This window comes from Nycticebus coucang, chromosome 2, assembly GCF_027406575.1.
Source record: "Nycticebus coucang isolate mNycCou1 chromosome 2, mNycCou1.pri, whole genome shotgun sequence".
Classification (NCBI taxonomy): domain Eukaryota; kingdom Metazoa; phylum Chordata; class Mammalia; order Primates; family Lorisidae; genus Nycticebus; species Nycticebus coucang.
The window spans coordinates 71684265-71703309 of record NC_069781.1 but is presented as its reverse complement, the minus strand read 5'-3'; the positions used below and the strand labels follow the sequence as shown (position 1 = coordinate 71703309).

General features: G+C 36.3%; 1 protein-coding gene across 10 annotated transcripts in view; it reads left to right on the top strand.

The window, feature by feature from the left end:
- KDM4C (lysine demethylase 4C) overlaps positions 1-19045 on the top strand; it is a 447042-nt gene that overhangs the window by 257167 nt on the left and 170830 nt on the right. For 9 of the 10 annotated variants that reach the window (XR_008376280.1, XR_008376284.1, XR_008376282.1 and 6 more), the window contains 3 exons: positions 11900-12081; positions 13693-13906; positions 14461-14537. Coding sequence is in view for 7 of the 10 variants with exons in the window: in XM_053573098.1 (XP_053429073.1) it covers positions 11900-12081; positions 13693-13906; positions 14461-14537 (473 nt within the window). In the remaining 3 variants the exon portion in view is untranslated. Of the gene's footprint in view, positions 1-11899; positions 12082-13692; positions 13907-14460; positions 14538-19045 lie in introns of those variants that run through there. The other variant, XM_053573137.1, reaches the window with a different exon arrangement.

Sequence of the window (19045 nt, the reverse complement as noted above, 5' to 3'; positions counted from 1 at the left end):
CAGAAATGAGAAACATTATAACTGATACCACAGAAATAGTATTGGTCATAAAAGACTACTCTGAACGATTATGCACCAATAAATTTGCCTAAAAGTGGAGAATAAATCTTTAGACACATTCAATATATCTTCATTGAAATGTGAAGAAATCAAAGATCTCAAAAATCTACCAAAAACAAGTAGGGAGATTGTATCAGGAATAAAGAGTCTCTTATTAAAGAAAAGTTCAGAACATGATGGCTTTACTGCTGAATTCTACCAACCAGTTAAACAACTACCACCAATCCTTCTCAGACCCTTCTAAAAAATTGAAGAGGAAGGAATAGTTCCCAGCATTACCCTAGTGCCAAAGCCAGACAAGGAGCTACAAGAAAAGAATGAAGCCTCCAAACTATAGTAATACAGGATTCCACCTTTCAGGGCTGGACAGGATTCTGCCATTCTCTAGGCCCAGGTGAAAGAAATCAAACCCCCATTTCCAGGCACAAATCGGTTGCCTTTTTCAGGACACACCCTCTGGGCTCTAACAAGATTCTGAACCAAGCATCCGGAGATGTTTTTTTTTTTTGGTGGTTCCACCTTGAGTAAGAGAGCACGCACCCTAATCCTGGGAGACAGAAACTGTAAGGACCTGAAACCTTGCCCTAGTGGAGGAGGAACTACATTCATTCATTTATTAATGCACTCATTAACTTTTTTTTTTTTCCAGTCATTAACATTGTAAAAATGTTTTTCCACTTACCAAGTCCTGGCCAACTGTAATTCTCAAGACCTAATAACCCTAGATAAAGAGCCCACATAGAGACTCCCCAGTTGGTTCTTTTTCCCCTTCCAGAAGCTCTGGTGCCTTTTACTTCTTCTGTATTCCTTTCTAATAAAATCCTATTGTACCACTGATCTGTGGTCCCTGGGTTCATTCTTTGATTCCCTGAGACCAAGGACATACTAAGGAAGTAATTCCGGTATCTATTGGATTATCTCCGTAGATTCAGAAAAGCATTTGACAAAATTCAACATCCTTTCATGGTAAAAATACCTGAATGTAATAAAGATCATACACAATAAACCCACAGATAATAGTCTACAGTGAAAAGATAAAAGCTTTTCCTCTTCAAATCAGGAACAAGACAAGAATCATCACTTTTGCCACATTCAACACAGTTCTAGAAGCTTTAACCAAAACAGTTTGACAAGGGAAAGAAATAAAAGACATCCAATTGAGAAAGGAAGTTAAATTGTGTCTGTTTTCAGCTGACATGATCTTATTTATAGAAAATTCTAAAGACACCACTCTGAAACTCTAAGAATTAATATATTCAATAAAGATATAATGTATGAAATCACCTTACAAAAGTCAGTATCATATCTATAAACTAATAATAAACTCTCTGAAAAAGAAATCAAGAGAACAGTCCCATGAATGGGAATATAAAAAAAAAAATTAAATACTTACAAATAAATTTAACCAAAGAACTGAAAGAAGTATATACTGGGAAACTATAAAATATTAATGAGTGAAATGGAAGATGTGGAAATAAATGGAAAGAGACCATGATGGCTTAGAAGAATTAATACTGTTAAAATATCCATAGTATCCAATGCATGTTTTGCAGAAATAGACAAAATAATCTTAAAATTAGTGTGACCCCCCCAAGCAATCTTGGGCAAAGCAAACAAATGAACAAAAGCCAGACATCACACTACCTGTTTTCAGAAGCTAATAGAAAACTATAGTAATGAAAACAGCATGGTAGTGATACAACCACAGATCCATAGACAAATGGAACAGACTAGAAGTCCAAGAAGTAAATCCACACATGTACAGACAATTTATTTTTGACATTGTTTTCAGGAACATACAATGGGGAAGTGACATTTAATAAATGGTGTTGGTAAAACTAAATATCTATGCCTGCCGAGAATGAAATCAGACCCTCATGACTTGTATAAAAATTAACTCCAAATGAGTTAAAGGCTTAAACATATTACCAGGAAATGTAAGATTCCATCTAGAAGAAAACATAGGGTGAAATTTCCATTTCTGGGGAATGATGTTTTTGGAAATGACACAAAAGCACAAGCAACAAAAGCAAAAATGTGTAAAATGGTATTATATCAAACTAGGATGCTTCTCTACAACAAAGGAAAAAATGAACCGAGTGAAGAGACGATATTTGCAAAGCATATCTCCAATAAAGTGTTAACACCCCAAATTTGTAAGGAACTCAACTCATTAGCAAGCAAACGTAGCTGGATTAAAAATTGGCAAAAGATATGAATAGGTGCTTTTCAAAAGACATATAAGTGACCAATAGATACATGGGGAAAAGCACAATGTCACCTGTCATTTAAGTATGTAAATGAAAACCAGACATCTCATCTCTTTTAGACGGGCTACTATCAGAAAGATAAGAAGTGTTGGAGAGGATATGAAAAAAAGGGAACTCTCGTAAGTTGTTGGGAAAAATGCAAATTAGTACAGCCATGGATAGCAGTATGGAGATTCCTCAAAAAATTAAAAGTAGTCCTACTCTTTAATGCAGAAATCTCCATTTGAGGGTACAAGTTCAAATGATACATGAGAAAGGAAATTACTGTATCAAAGAGATACCTGCAATCCCATTTTCTTCCCAGCATTTTTCACACTAGTTATTATGTGAAATGAACCTAAGTGTCCATGAATGGACGAATGGGTACAAACACCGAATACGTACACAATAGGATACTGTTCAACCTAAAAAAAAAAACAGAAGGAAGGAAATGCTATCATTTGCTGCATTGTGGATGAAATTGACTGACATTATGTTAAGTGGAGTAAGCAAGGAACAGAAAGATTAAATATTACAAGATCTCACTTATATGTGAAATCTCAAAAAGTTAAACTTGTAGAAGCAGAGAGTAGAATGGTGGTTATCAGGGCCTGCAGATGGGAGTAGGTGTGTAGTGTGGGGAGATTTGGGTTAAAGTATATACAATTTCAATTAGGAAGAATAAGTTCAAAAGGAATAAGTTGAAGTGGACTGTGGTAATTTTAGTTAAGAAAAACATTGTATAATTGAAAATTGCCCAAAGGTTATATAGATATTGAATGTTCTAACCACAAAGAAGTAAGTTCGTGAGATAATGCTGAGTTAGCCTTTCCACTGTATATTTCAAAAGATCATAAATAGATGGAATTTTATTTTTGAACTAAAAAGACTGTTAGGAGATTGGCTTTTTTTTTTTTTAACATTTTTAACAAATGTCTTTAGTATTCGTTTTAATAATATTTGCTCCATCTTGAATCTTTTGCACTATGGTTGCACTTTGGGTTGAAGTGTATGATGAAAAATCTAGCTTCCCAAAGATAGGTTGGAAAGGGAGCTGTATTTTTTTTTTTCTTTTTGAGAAACTTTTCTAAACTTTTCTTCTCACTTTATCACCCTCCGTAGAGTGCTGTGGCATCACAGCTCATAGCAACCTCCAACTCCTGGGCTTAGGCTATTCTCTTGCCTCAGCCTCTGGAGTAGCTGGGACTATGGGGCGCCAGCCACAATGCCCGGCTATTTTTTTGTTGTATTTGTTGAGGGGCTGGGTTCAAACCTGCCACCCTCTGTATATGGGACTAGCACCCTACCCACTGAGCCATAGGCGCTGCCCAGGGAGCTGTCTGTATTTAATAGCCTGTTAAGATAATTATTGATATTCTTCTTCAACCGGACACCAACATTTGACAATGGTAGTTTCTTTATGATTTAAGGCAATGTAGAGTTTATAAGTCAACTTTTTGTACTTTATTCAGCTATAAATTCATTGTCCTATCTTGCCTTTTTTTTTTTTTTAAGAGATGGCGTCTAGTGTTGGTCTCGAACTGCTAGTCACAAGGGGTCTTCCTGCCTTAGATTCCTGAGTAGACAGCATACGCCACTGTAGCAGGCAGTTATTCATTTTGAATGGAATTTTAACCCATGTGTGATTTTTTTTTAATATCACTCATTAGTATGCAAAGATCTGAGCTATCTACATCTTTTAAGTGTTGACACATCTCATTGTATACTATAAATAATTACATTTGTTATTATCGTCAATCTCATCAGAAACAGATTTACGCATTGGCAAGCTGTCAAGCTCACAATAGTGATACACGTTTTCCAGATTTTTAATTTTGACTTGTAAGCTTAAAGTTTATCATTGTCAGCAAACAGTCTCAATTGTTTTTCTTAAAATGATCTATTTTCTTGTAAGTTATCAGGAAAATTCTTGTCAGCTATTCAAGTCTGAACTACCATAATTCATTTCTTAATAATTTTTTTCTAGTAGAAATTGTGCTCCATGAGAAAGGCAGGTAATTCAGCCTTATATTCAATTAATTGCACATGTGGTTTTCCTTAAGCCAACCCCTGAACTACTTTATGAACGCATCCCCTCCCCACTTTTTTTTTCTTTTTTATTGAGACAAAGTCTTACTCTGTTGCCCTGGGTAGAGTGCCCTCGTGTTATAGCTTAGAGCATCCTTAATAATGGGCTCAAGAGATGCTCTTGCCTTAGCCTCCTACGTAGCCAGTACTCCAGGTGCCTGCCACAATGCCTGGCTAGTTTTTCAATTTTTTTTTTTTTTGCAGTTTTTGGCCAGGGCTGGGCCTGAACCCGCCACCTCTGGCATATGGGGCCGGTACCCTACTCCTTTGAGCCAGAGGTGCCACTCTAGTTTTTCTATTTTCAATAGAGACAGAGTCTTACTCTTGCTCAGGCTGGTCTCAAGGTCTTGAACTCAAGCAATCCACCTGTCTCAGCCTCCCAGAGTACTAGGATTATAGGCGTGAGCCATCCTGTCCGCTGTTGCATACATCCCTTTTTGTTATAGACTTAATAAAATCAATACTTTTTGTTTTTCACGCAGGACATTGTTATGTGAAATTGGCTTTTTATTCCTCTGTAAATGTGAGATAGTAAAGAAAGAATATGACTGTTGTGGTGCTACTGACTCGATTCCTGCAGAGACACCAAGAATTTTACCCTGCATTGCTCTTCTGTCACCATTAAAATGTCAACAAAACAAAGAACATCTTTGTGTTATTATGAAAGAAGTTTTGACCACATAGATGCCATGAGACAAGACTGTGCGTCCCCTGGATTCTGAAGATCATACTTTGAGAGCCGCTGTTGCCTATTAATTACAGTTGACCTGTAAACATCACAGATTTGGACTTGGCAGGTCTACTTATATGTGAACTTATTTTTAATAAATATATTGGACGTTTTGCAAATGATTTAGGATAATTCAAAGAAAGAAATGAAACACATAGTGTAGAAATAGTGAAAAAGTTTAGAAAATGGGATGTCACGTGTGCATAAAATATATGTAGGTACTAGTCTATTGTATCATGCACTACCATAAAATATACCTATATCTATTATAAAAAGTTAAAGTTTGTTAAAATTTACACACATAGACACAGACCGTATGTGGTGCCATTAGCCATCAAGAGAAATTTAAGCAAAGATGCAGTATAACACCATAACTACATTAAATTAACAGTATTAGTTACTGTACTGTGATAATTTCATAGCCACTCCCAACGGTATTTTGGTGAACTCCAGTGTTGTGTGTATCTGCATACCGTGTGAGCAGTTTGTCTTTACGCTAAACTGTGTACTGTAGTAAGAAATGATCTCTCACATAGTTTTCATCATGTTACATGGACTACTTCAAACCTTGAAGGACAGCACGGGACCCATAGAAGTGCCGCTAGTGAAACTGCATGTGCACTCAAGAAGCAGAGACAAATCGTGGGAAAGCAGAAATTCCTGGGCATATTGATGCTAAATGATCAAAACATTTAAAGGCTAAAGTGGAACGAAAATTCTTCCCTCTTCTGGATGTTGGAAATTTACAAGTGTGTTTCCCAAAAGTAAGCTAATGAAGGTCCACTGAGAAGAACCTGAGACAGGATGAGTAGAGGATTGTGTGCGGGTGAAGAGGGAGAGTTTTTATTTAGAATTAAGTCATTAGGACCACCAGACCTCTCTTGGATTGCTAAAATATTAAGCTTTCCATTTATCTGAATCTCATCAATCCTGGAGAAGTTATAGGAAGGGTTAATGTCAATCTATCCTCATGTGGTGGCATAGTTCCAGGGTAAACATGGATTCTTGGAGATAAGGGAAGAATGTAGAATTTCATGAGGAAATTTCAGCCGAACAAAATATTTATGTTCAGGAATGTACCAGTACTTTCTACTTTATAGTTGTATTACAGTCTGAATAACCATCATCATACTTAGGATTACATGCTTTCCTCAGCTGCATATTAACAAACACATCAAAGGAAAGTAAAAAAATGATTAAAAGGGTTTACTTATTTATTTTATTAAATCATAGTTGTGTACATTAATGCAATCGGGGTACAATGTTCTGGTTTTATATACAATTTGAAATATTTTCATCAAACTGGTTAACATAGCCTTCATGGCATTTTCTTAGTTACTGTGTTAAGACATTTATATTCTACACCTAGTAAATTTCACATGTACCCTTGTAAGATGCACCATAGGTGTGGTCCCATCAATTACCCTCCCACTACCCATCCTCCCTCCTTCTGTCCCTTCCCCTCCTTCTCCCCTTTCCCCTTCTTGGGCTATAATTGGTTTATAGCTTTCATAAGAAAGCTATAAATTGGTTTCATGTTAGGGCTGAGTACATTGGATACTTTTTCTTCCATTCTTGAGATACTTTGCAAAGACGAATATGTTCCAGCTCCATCCATGTAAACATGTAAGAGGTAAAGTCTCCATCTTTCTTTAAGGCTGCATAATATTCCATGGTGTACATATACCATAATTTATTAATGCATTCATGGTTTGATGGGGACTTGGGCTTCTTCCATGACTTAGCAATTATGAATTGGACTGCAATAAACATTCTGGTGCAAATATCTTTGTTATAATGTGATTTTTGGTCTTCTGGATATATACCTAGTAGAGGGATTGTAGGATCGAATGACAGGTCTATTTTTAGATCTCTACGTGTTCGCCAAACATCTTTCCAAAAGGAACATATTAGTTTGCATTCCCACCAGCAGTGTAGAATGTTCCCTTTTCTCCACATCCACGCCAACATCTCTGGTTTTGGGATTTCGTGATATGGGCTAATCTTACTGGAGTTAGATGATATCTCAAAGTAGTTTTGTTTTGCATTTCTTTGATGATTGAGGATGATGAGCTTTTTTTTATATGTCTGTAGGCCGTTGCACTTGTCTTCTTCAGAGAAGTTTCTTTTCAAGTCCCTTGCCCAGCCTGAGATGGGATCACTTGTTCTTTTCTTGCCAATATGTTTGAGTTCTCTTTGGATTGCTTGCTTTACTGACTGTGTTCTTGGCTGTGCAGAAGCTTTTTAGTTTGATCAGGTCCCAGTAATGTATTTTTGAAGCTGCTTCAATTGCTCCAGGGGTCCTCCTCATAAAATACTCTCTCAGGCCAATTTCTTCAAGAATTTTCCCTGCACTTTCTTCTAGTATTTTTATAGTTTCATATCTTACGTTTAAATCTTTAATCCAGTGAGAGTCTATCTTAGTTAATGGTGAAAGGTGTGGGTCCAGTTTCAGTCTTCTACAGGTTGCCAGTCAATTCACCCAGCACCATTTGTTAAATAGGGAATCTTTTCCCCACTGAATGTTTTTAATTGGCTTGTCAAAGATCAAATAATGGTAAGTATCTGGGTTTATCTCTTGGTTCTCTATTCTTTTCCATACATCTACCTCTCTGTTTTTGTGCCAGTACCATGCAGTTTTGATCACTATCGATTTATAGCATAGTCTGAGGTCTGGTAGCATAATTGCTCCTGCTTTGTTTTTATTTCTGAGTAGTGTCTTGGCTATTAGAGGTTTTTTTTTTAATTCCATATAAAATGAAGTATTAATTTTTTGAGATCTTTTAAAGTAAGACAGTGGAGCTTTAATAGGTATTGCATTAAAATTGTATATTGCTTTAGGTAGTATGGACATTTTAACAATGTTGATTCTTCCCAGCCATGTGCATGGTATGTTTTTCCATTTGTTATCATCTTCAGCTATTTCTTCTCTTAGAGTTTCATAGTTCTCTTTATAGGGATTTTTCACATCCTTTGTAAGGTGAACTGCCAAATATTTCATCTTCTTTGGCACTACTTTGAATGGAATAGCGTCCTGAACTATTTTTTCTGCTTGACTATTGTTGGTATATATAAAGGCTACAGATTTATAAGTGTTGATTTTGTAACCTGAGACACTGCTGTATTCCTTAATCACTTCTAAGAGTTTTGTAGTAGAATCCTGGTGTTTTCCAGATATACAATCTGCGAAGAATGAAAGTCTGGTTTCTTCTGACCCTATATGGATACCCTTGATCACCTTTTCTTCCCTAATTGCTATGGCGAAGACTTCCATTACAATGTTAAAAAGCAGTGGAGATAGTGGACAGCCTTGCCTGGTTCCTGATCTGAGTGGAAATGATTTCAATTTAACTCCATTCAATATGATATTGGTTGTGGGTTTGCTGTAGATGGCCTCTATCAGTTTAAGAAATGTCCCTTGTATACCAATTTTCTGAAGTGTTCTGACCATGAAAGGATGATGGATATTATCAAAAGCTTTTTCTGCATCAATTGAGAGAATCATATGGTTTTTGTTTTTTAATTTGTTTATATGATGAATTATATTTATAGATTTATGTATATTGAACCAGTCTTGAGACCCTGGGATAAACCCGCTTGCTCATGATGTATAATTTGTTTGATGTGTTGCTGGATTCTGTTTGTTAGGATCTTGTTGAATATTTTTGCATCAATGTTTATTAGTGGTCTATAATTTTATTGGTCTATAATTTTCTTTTCCTGGTTTGGGGATCAAGATGATGTTTGCTTCATAGAATGTGTTGCATAGTATTTCTTCTTTTTCTATATTTTGGAAAAGGTTGAGTAACATAAGTACTAGTTCCTCTTTAAAGGTTTGGGAGAATTCTGGTATGAAGCCGTCTGGTCCCGGGCTTTACTTTTTAGGGAGATTTTGTATAGTTGATGCTACTTCAGAACTTGATATAGGCCTGTTCAACCTTTCCACTTCATTCTGGCTAAGTCTTGGAAGGAGGTATGCTTCCAAGTATTGGTTCATTTCCTTCAGATTTTCATATTTTTGGGAATAAAGTTTTTTGTAATAGTCATTAATGATATTTTGAATTTCTGAGGAGTCTGTGAGTTATTTCATGTTTACTATTTCTGATTGTTGAAATTAGAGATTTTACTCTTTTTTTCCTGGTTAGGTTAGCCAAAGGTTTATTTTATTGACCTTCTCAAAAAACCAACTTTTTGATATATTGATCTGTTGTATAATCCTTTTGTTTTTAATTTCATTTAATTCTGCTCTAATTTTCGTTATTTTGTTTCTTCTGCTGGGTTTGCGATTGGGATATTCTTTTTCCAGTTGGTTGAGATGTCCCATTATGTTGTTAACTTCCTCTCTTTCCATTTTCTTGAGGAAGGCTTTCAGTGCTATAAATTTCCCTCTTAGTACTGCCTTTGTGTTCGTGTCTTCATTATTGTTTTGTTCCAAAAATTTGGCAATTTCCTTCTTAATGTTGTCTATGACCCAGCTCTCATTCAGCATACGATTATTTAGCTTCCATGTTTTTGTATGAGTATGCGGATGCCTGTTGTTACTGAGTTCAACTTTTATTCCAAGATGGTCCAAGATGATGCAAGGAATAATTTCTATTGTTTTAAATTTCCTGAGGTTTGACTTGTGACCCTAAAATGTGATCAATTTTAGAGTATGTTCCATGGGCTGATGAGAAGAATGTGTATTCAGTTTTGTTAGGATGAAATGTTCTGTAGATGTCTGTTAAATTCAAATGTTTGCATGGTTAAGTTTAAGTCTAAAATTTCTTTGCTTAGCTTTTTTTTGGAGGATCTATCCAACACTGCCCAAAGGAATGTTAAAAATCTCTGACTATTATGGAGCTGGAAGAAATCAAATTGCTCATGTCTGTTAGAGTCTCTCTTATAAATTGAAGCACATTCTGATTAGGTACATAAATGTTAATAATTGAAATCTCATCATGTTGAGTGTTGCCCTTAACAAATATGAAGTGACCATCCTTATCTTTCCTTACTTTTTTTGGTTTAAAACCTATTGTATCTGTAAATAAAATTGCAACACCTGCTTTTTTCTGATATCCATTTGATTAGGTGGGTTTTATATAATAGGTATATATATTTATCGCAGAGCATTTTCAGAAAATCATATCACTATATTTTTATTTTTCTCTTTAAAATTTATTCCCTTTTTTCTTTAAAATTTGTTTCTAATTTTTCTTGTTAAAAAGCAAATGTTTATCATATAAACATGTGGGTCTACGGCTGACCTTTGATACATTGCAGCGAGGGATCTCTTTTAAAAAGAAAGTTTGTATTTACTATTTCACTTTAGTTTTAAACTTGATTGATCAATTGATTGATTGAAACAGAGCCTCACTTGTTGCTCCAACTAGGGTTTAGTGTCATCATGAAAGCTCACTGCAACTTCAAAGTCCTGGGTGCAAGTGATCTTCCTGCCTCAGCCTCCAGAGAAGCTTGCCAGTGCAGTTGTACACCTCCGTATTTAAATTTTTAATACTTTAAAAATTTTTTTGTAGAGACAGAGTCTCGCTATGTTGTTGCTCAGACTTGTCTTGATCTCCTGGCCTCAAACAGGCCTCCTGTCTGGGTCTCCCTAAGTGCTAGAATTATAGGCAAGGGCTAGAGCACACTGCCTCATCAGTGCTTCAGAATTAAATCGGTTGGTCTTCATTCGTAAGACAATATAGTAGGAACTGGTGAGGAATTTTAGACACCAGTCACTACATGGAGCTTGTTGCTGCCTCTTGTCCTGTTAGATGCCCCCTGGTGTAGTCACGAGGAATTGTCTTCTCATGTGTTGTGTCTTGTATTTTTCTATTTTTTCAAGCTCTATTAGAGTTTTTGAAGTGACATTCTTATGGAGGAGATTTCTCCTTTTGTGTTAACAGATTTACATGCTAGGATTTGACTTTTCAGGAGCATTATACAGAGTAAATAAGAAGATTTGACTTAGGATTGTCTTTTATATCTGGGTAATGCCAGTACATTCCTTTGTACATTATACGGGCTCAGTAAATATTAATTTTCATAAATTATTGAACTCGAAAATTAATTTAATTAAATCCAGTTAAGCTTTTATTTAGCTAGGTACTATCTTAAGTGAAGAAAGTAAAATCATTGCCAGGGCAGTTGCTGGGAGAGTGAATTTCCCTGGGAACTAGAAGACCGTCTCCTACACATAAACTTTTTTTTGTTTTAGAAACAGAGTCTCACTTTATTGTCTGTGGTAGAGTGCCAGGGCATCATACAGCTCACAGGAACCTCCAACTCCTGGACGTAGGCGATTCTCTTGCCTCAAGCTCCCGAGTAGCTGGGACTACAGGCGCCCACCACAACGCCAGGCTATTTTTTTTCTTGTAGTTTGGTCAGGGCTGGGTTTGAACCCACCACCCTTGGTATATGGGGCTGGCACCCTACTCACTAAGCCACAGGTGCCGCCCAACTTTTTTTTCTTAACCATGGAGGTGGTAGGGTACCAGGAGAAACATGGAGGTAGTGAGGCTGAAAGGAAAAACACTTTACTTCTGGTAGGGATGGAGAAGGGCATGTAGAATGGGTGTTCATCTGGTCATGAGATCTGATGTGATCTTTTCAGGATGAGGAGGATGAGAAGGAGACTGCCTTTATTCTAGTTCTCTCAATGAACGACAAAGTAGGTTTCCTGTCGGGCATTGATACCATAGGTACTTTCGAATATATGTTACTTTTATAACTAATTTATTGTTTTCCCTAGTTCCCATTCTCACTGTGTTTTCATGCCTTCTTCCTTAAGAATTGCCTGAGGTTCCATCGATTGAGGAGGAAGTGGAAGAAACAGAGTCTTGGGCGAAGCCGCTTATCCACCTTTGGCAGACAAGGTCCCCTAACTTTGTGGCTGAACAAGAGTATAATGCAGCTGTGGCGAAGATGGAGCCATACTGTGCCATCTGCACTCTGCTCATGCCATACTACAAGGTAACGGGGGTGCTGTCCATGTCTCTCTTGCCCTCACTGTACTGTGTGACTGCCCACCCACAAGGCTACCTGTGAATCATCACAGGCTCAGTGTACCCATCGAGAGGAGGAAGATAGCAGAATAACAAACACTTTCTTGGAATTTTATTGTTTGTTTGTTTCTTTGATTATCAGGTCCAGGCGAGGTCCCAAGGCCCGCGTCTGGTGTACAAGGCTGGTGCTTTAACTACTGACCTATCGTGGCCAGCTAACAATTTCTAAGTCCTCCTTTAGAGATATTTTTCTGATAGTACTTTATATTTTTTAATATCTTGTATAAAGGGAGGACATAGACTTAGTCTCTGTTTTTCGTTTGAAAAATAATTACTCTCAAATAACATAAATGTTAGCTTTGGGCCCACATGTTAAATGTGTCTCTTCACCTTCCTATGTGAAACATACAAAAGTTGCAGCCAGGACTCAATAAAAATGCAATCGTCTGGGTGACCCTAACCATGCAGGCATGCTTGGTGCCTGATAAATTATTCTATGTATGTTATGCCAATAACATCTCACCTCATGAAGGGACGCGTTTTTTGGCACTAACACAAATGAGGTGAATCATCGGGATATACTAATGGTAGCATGATGTGGTCCATTTTAAGTTACAATATACATTATCATGAACATTGTATTTGGGGTAAGTTTATCATTTAATAGAATCAGAAATATTTTATTCAAAATTACATCTGTCTTAGAGTTCCATGTCAAAGTAAACTCTATCACATTCAGAAATTTCAGAGCAAAAAAATGTGAGAGGGCCGAATTTTCATATCTTTGTTAATAGAGAAAATATTTTACTCACTTCCTATTCTTGAATTTTCCACTGGTGAGTGACCAACATTATTTGTGTTTTTCTTTGGTCACTACATTTCTGTGTTAAATTGTGTATTGATTTTTATTTCTACGTCATTATCTGCCTATATATCCCGATAATTAATACAAGTTCAACTGAAATTTTAAGATTTGGGGAAATTTACCGATATAAAATTCTTAAGGAAATTACAGTTTCAAATAAATACTAAACGTATTTCTCATATTTTGGTGAGAGATGATTAGTTTTTCATGCATTATCCTTTCTTAGTGGCACATGGTAGATTATTTCTTCTGCTGTTTTCAAACTTTGTGGTGAGGCAGAAGCCTTTGAAGTCTTTCTTAATTCTGTTGCACAGACTAAATGTGTGGTCATCGAACCAGTGTAAGCAGGTAAGATTCTTTCGTCAATGAAACCAGGTTCATTAGCCTAGTAGAAATAAAGAAGAAAAAAAAACTCATCAGAAGAATGACGTTTTCTGTCAATAATTTCTGGGAAAATTCAGTTTTAGTTGGTCTTTGTTTCCTTATCTGAGCAGCCATGGTGAATGTAATCTCGTTCTTACACAGTAGCCTCCGTATGGACCTCTGAGGAGCAGCATTGTTAAAAAGTTAGTATTTGGGTCAAGGAGTAACAGGAAGAAATGCAGTTGCAAGTTAGTGGCTACAGCCAGGTGTCTGTGGATTTGAATCACTAGAACGAATTATGGGCACTTTTCCATGTTTTCCCCTCATTTGGAAATGTTGTGTTTTTTTCAGCCAGATAGCAGCAACGAAGAAAATGATGCTAGATGGGAGACCAAATTAGACGAAGTGGTTACGCCGGGGGAAAAGACCAAGCCCCTCATTCCAGAGATGTGTTTTATTTATAGTGAAGAAAATATAGAATATTCTCCACCCAGCGCTTTGCTAGAAGAGGATGGAACTAGTCTTCTGATTTCTTGTGCAAAATGCTGTGTTCGGGTTCATGCAAGTAAATGAATCTATAATCCATGGTGCTTTTCAGTGTTTCATGGTCTTTGTTTCTCACTTCTGTGTGGCCTGTCACATCTGTTGCACGTAGCTGTTGCCATTTTTCCTGGTCAGATCATTCTTTCTTATACTTCTGGGAAAAGCATGAGTAGGTGTAATTATCCTTTCTTCCTCTAGATTCACGCACCATCGGTGGAGAGCCCATTGGTTTTCTTATTTTCTTGAGGGTTCATATTTTGAAATGTTTTGAATGAGTGGAGGACTAGAAAGTCTAGAAATTTTATTTCTGCCCATTTATGAATTATCAGTATTCTTTATGGTACTGTTGTATTTGTTACCAGTAAGACTTATACTCTCATGTTTTCTAGGGCTGATATGAAGCATGTCAACCAAAAGTATTTTGAGGTAGAATTGTTTATGTTTTGTTCTAAGCAGTGGATTTATAACAGTATGATAGGCAGATGTCTCAATTTTATTATTTCAATTCTGAGATATGAAATATTTTATTAAAGATGCAGGAGACCTAATGCATGAATCCATCCTATTGTTTTATAGGTTGTTATGGTATCCCTTCTCATGAGATCTGTGATGGATGGCTCTGTGCCCGGTGTAAAAGAAATGCATGGACAGCAGTAAGTGGCTTATTTTAGAATTGCTCAACCCCTCCTCCCATCCCACCCTCTGTCGACAAATTTAAATCTAGTGAAAGCATAAGATTGTACCCTTGCTTTTGTATGCAATTCTACACATCTCTGTATTTCTCATATTGCCTCTCCAAATTACCTTGTATACTAGCTCTATATCTCTATTATTTCTTTACTTAAGAACCTTCAAGGATTGCCATTTTATCAACTCCATACTTAACTTTTCAAAACCTCAAAATTTTGCTTCATTTTCCTGCCTAGTCTTATTTTGCAAGTTCTTGAAAATAAATGTTCTAAGAAACTGTCAAGGTGTGGGTTCCTCAGTGACCCTGAAGAAATGACGCTCAGATTCAGCTTTTTAACTAGTATAAGGTCCTTTCCCCACATACTCATCTTTACCTTTTTACAGAAAGAAACTAGAGTATCTGCTCTGTGTTGTACATGGTTGTGAACTTGACATACATCATTTCACAACTGACCGCCCATTTGAGGGATACAATGGTCTTGATGTAAATTATTTTTCCTAAAAATCCTGTTGAAAGTTGAGCTTGCTTCTAGTCTTTGATTCTATTATCTACTATGTCACGTTTTGTCATTTAAATAGGTTCTACCTTCATTTTACTTAAAGATTTTCTTTGAATAATAATCAGAACATTGTCAGAGATGAAAAACGATTAGAGTTTTTCAACACTGAGTTCCTCACTCATGTAGAGCAGCTACTCAGCTTGATGATTTCAGTTATGCTATTAACATTTTCTTTCTTTCTTTCTTTTTTGATTCCTACCTTTCTTCCTTCCTTTCTTCCTTTCTTCCTTCCTTCCTTCTTTTTTATTGGAGACAGAGTCTCACTCTATTGGCCAGACTAGAGTTTTGTGGCCTCAGCCTAACTCACACCAACCTCCAACTCCTGGGCTTAAGTGATCTTCCTGCCTCAGCCTCCCAGGTTGCTGGGACTATAGTTGCCCAACATGATGCCCCACTAATTTTTCTATTATCAATAGAGACAAAGTCTTACTCTTGCTCAGGATAATCTTGAATTCCTGAGCTCAAGAGATCCTCCTACCTCAGCCTTCCAGAGTGCTAGGAGTACAGGTCTGAGCCAGTGCAGCTGCCTTGCTTTATTTCTTAGTGATCTCTAATGACAAGGAATTAAATGTCTTTGCAATCAAAGTTGCATGATGAAATTTATGTCATGAAGGCTTTGTGCCTATAGCTCAGTGGCTAGGGTGCCAGTTACATACACCAGAGGTGGCGAGTTTGAACCCGGCCCAGGCCTACCAAACAACAATGACAATTACAACAACAAAGTAAGTCAATACAATGATTGTAAGACGCTTATCTCTTATTTATAATTGGAAATGATTTGAATTCACAGTGGATTCCAATTTTTTTATTAGTTTATCCATTTTGAGTATGCTTTGTGTATGAAGCTCCATTCCTATTTCTCCTGAAAAGTAATTGACTACATTTTAAATATTTCAGAGAAGTAACTGATAGTATTGATATTTGACTTTAATACCCTGATTTAATGTGGCACTGAGTGTTGCAATATTAATTTTTACTAAACATTTAAGTATGATTTTTCTAAATTTTTTGCCTGGAGTGATCACATTCTAAAACCGTTTTTAGATTTGACTTCTTGAGCTATCAATCTCACATTGTGAATTTTAAAGGTTCCACGGGCTTCCTAGCCTTTTTTTAAAGAGGGACTGTAAAGGAACTGGTAGATCTGTAATAGTGTACCTGAAGTCAGATCTTATTTCAGTGCTGGTTTATACTTCACTAACTGTCCTTCCTAATTATTTCCTAGGATTTTTTTTTAACATGCCCTCTGAAGGTAAGAGTTATTCCTCAGGAATGCAAAATATTCCTATAGCATATTTAGCTTGGGCCATAAGATTCTTCTTTTTTTTTTTTGCAGTTTTGGCTGGGGCTGGGTTTGAAACCACCACCTCCACTATGTGGGGGACTGGCACCCTACTTCTTGAGCCACAGAAGCTGCCCAGATTATTCTATTCGTTTCTTTTTATGTTAGGTGCTTTGAAACATCTTGTATTTCTTTTTCTTTCTTCTTCTGTTTTTTTTGAGACAGTCTCCCTTTGTCACACTTGGTAGAGTGCCATGGTGTCATAGCTCACAACAACCTCAAACTCTTGGGCTTAAGTGCTCCTCTTGCCTCAGCCTTCCAAGTAGCGACTACAGATACTTGCCACAATGCCAGTCTTGCTCTTGCTTAGCCTGATCTCGAACCCATGAGCTCAGGCAATCCACCCGCCTTGGCCTCCCAGAGTGCTAGGATTATAGGCATGTGCCACTGCTCCTGGCCTGACCTTGTATTTATTTTTCTTAAGATGTATGATAATTATATGTGGTGATTCTAATTTTTAGATTGCTTTTACAAAGAGAGACTACATTGTAATAGTAGTTTATCATAGAGTTAACAATCAGTACTATTTTAAAAGTAAGACATCTTAAGTTCATCTAATCCAAGAGAATAAATAAATAAACTGATATATTAGAATGTAGTAAATTTCTTTGACATCAACCTGAGCGAGTCAGTAGAGGATGTATGCAAGGCTGAAATCAATATTCATAGAGCAACCGTCTTTCTGTTTACCAGTTCTAAAGAATAAATGTCACTCAGGACTCAGTTTTCCCTGGTAGTTTTTAAGTATCTGGAGGGCATAACCCATCTCATTTATCTCCATTGCAGCCCTAAAACCTGATATAATGTCGAATCATTTCTGACGTGATAGAGCATAAGGTAGGAAGCTTGAGGTTGTAGTGAGATGGACCAGATCTTTATTTGTGACCTTCTGTGTCATCACTATTTCCAAATATAGGTTCATAACTTAGTCTGATCTATTTTGCTACCATTTTCTTACATTTTCCATTCATGTTAGTTGAAACACCAAACAAAAAGCTGTATCACAGCTTAACCATCATATGCTTAGAATAGACTAGTTATAATTTTAGATTATACCTTAATTTGGATTAAGGTATGGTTAATTACGGTTATGGTTCCTTGCCCAAATTCAAATGAAATGACATGAAACTGACAAAGACCCCCACAAAATAACTGTCTATTGGGGTTGTGTATTTGTAGTTCTAGTTAGATATTGTTGTTTTGATCCCCTGCTTTGTCCTATTTGAGTATTGTTTAGATAAATAGCCACAACTATCAGGTGTTGGATTTGTAAAGTAGCTTCAGTAGATTATTTTATTTACTCCTTGTTTGTTATCCATGAAAATACTGTGTATAGTACTACAGTTGTAGATAACTGTCATTATGCATTTGTCCAAATCCATCAAATGTACAATAAATCTAATAAAAACCATGGATTTTGGGTGATGATGATACATGGATAAGTAGGCTCATCAGTTGTAAAAGATGTCCTCTGTGGCGGGATGTTGATAATGAGGGTGGTTATATGGGGGTATATGTGGGGGCAGGAGGTATCTCATACATGGGAAGGCTTTGTGTCTTCATTTACTGTCAACCTAAAATTGCTGCAAAAAATGAAGTCTAATAAAAAATTACTCTCTCTGCCTACCATTTGGGAATGTGTGGCAGTATGCATTATGTTTTAAATTCCTTTTCATTTTAATATATCCCTTTATACTAAAGGGATATATCTAAATTCAGGAGAATTTAAATATTTACGTTGGATAGCAGCTATCCATTATACCATTATATGTGTATTCTTGGATGAATATTGTCATGCTATGAAAACTTAGATTTTATGATGAAAAATAAAAACACACTTTATAGGTTAGAATTCTCATTCTGTAAAATGAAATGCATAAACCAGGTAATTAGATGCATTTATTATCTACTGAAAAGTATTTATTATACTCAGAAGAGTAATAACCAAAGTTATATGTGTGTAACAAACATAACATTCCATTTCTTTTTCCCCAAACAGTTCTGTGAAATCAAAATCCAAACATGAAAAGGGTTTTGACCTTTCCTTATGTTTATTCACTGTGCTCATGATTTTACTTACTCGCTCATTTAAACAAATGGGATAACAGTTAGATATGAGCAAATTGTACATTGATTATCATTTGGAATTAGCTTTTCCTTTCTTCTTATGAAGAGCAGAATATCCACTTGCAGTGATTAAGAATAGACCTTTTGGTGGTATCGCTTTTTTTTTTTAATTGCTGTGATATAAATAGCATCCGTAGTTTGAGCAGTGGTTGTCATTCATGCCCTTTAGGGCTACAAATGTCTATTTTGTTCGACTGCTGAACAAAAGTAAAGCCTTTTCACTGTAGAAATATAGTTAAAAAATTAAATTCTAGAGCTCCCTGAGGTAATGGTCTTTATATAACCAACCCCCACACTGTTGGTACATCTTGTGGGCTAAAGAATCTAACTCATTTATTGAAAAACATTTATTGAAACCCTCAAACTTTGGAATGTACCTCGGTCTAACTCTCATTGTTAAGTATCAAGTAACTCTAGTAGCTAGAGTCTTTGACTTCTGCCA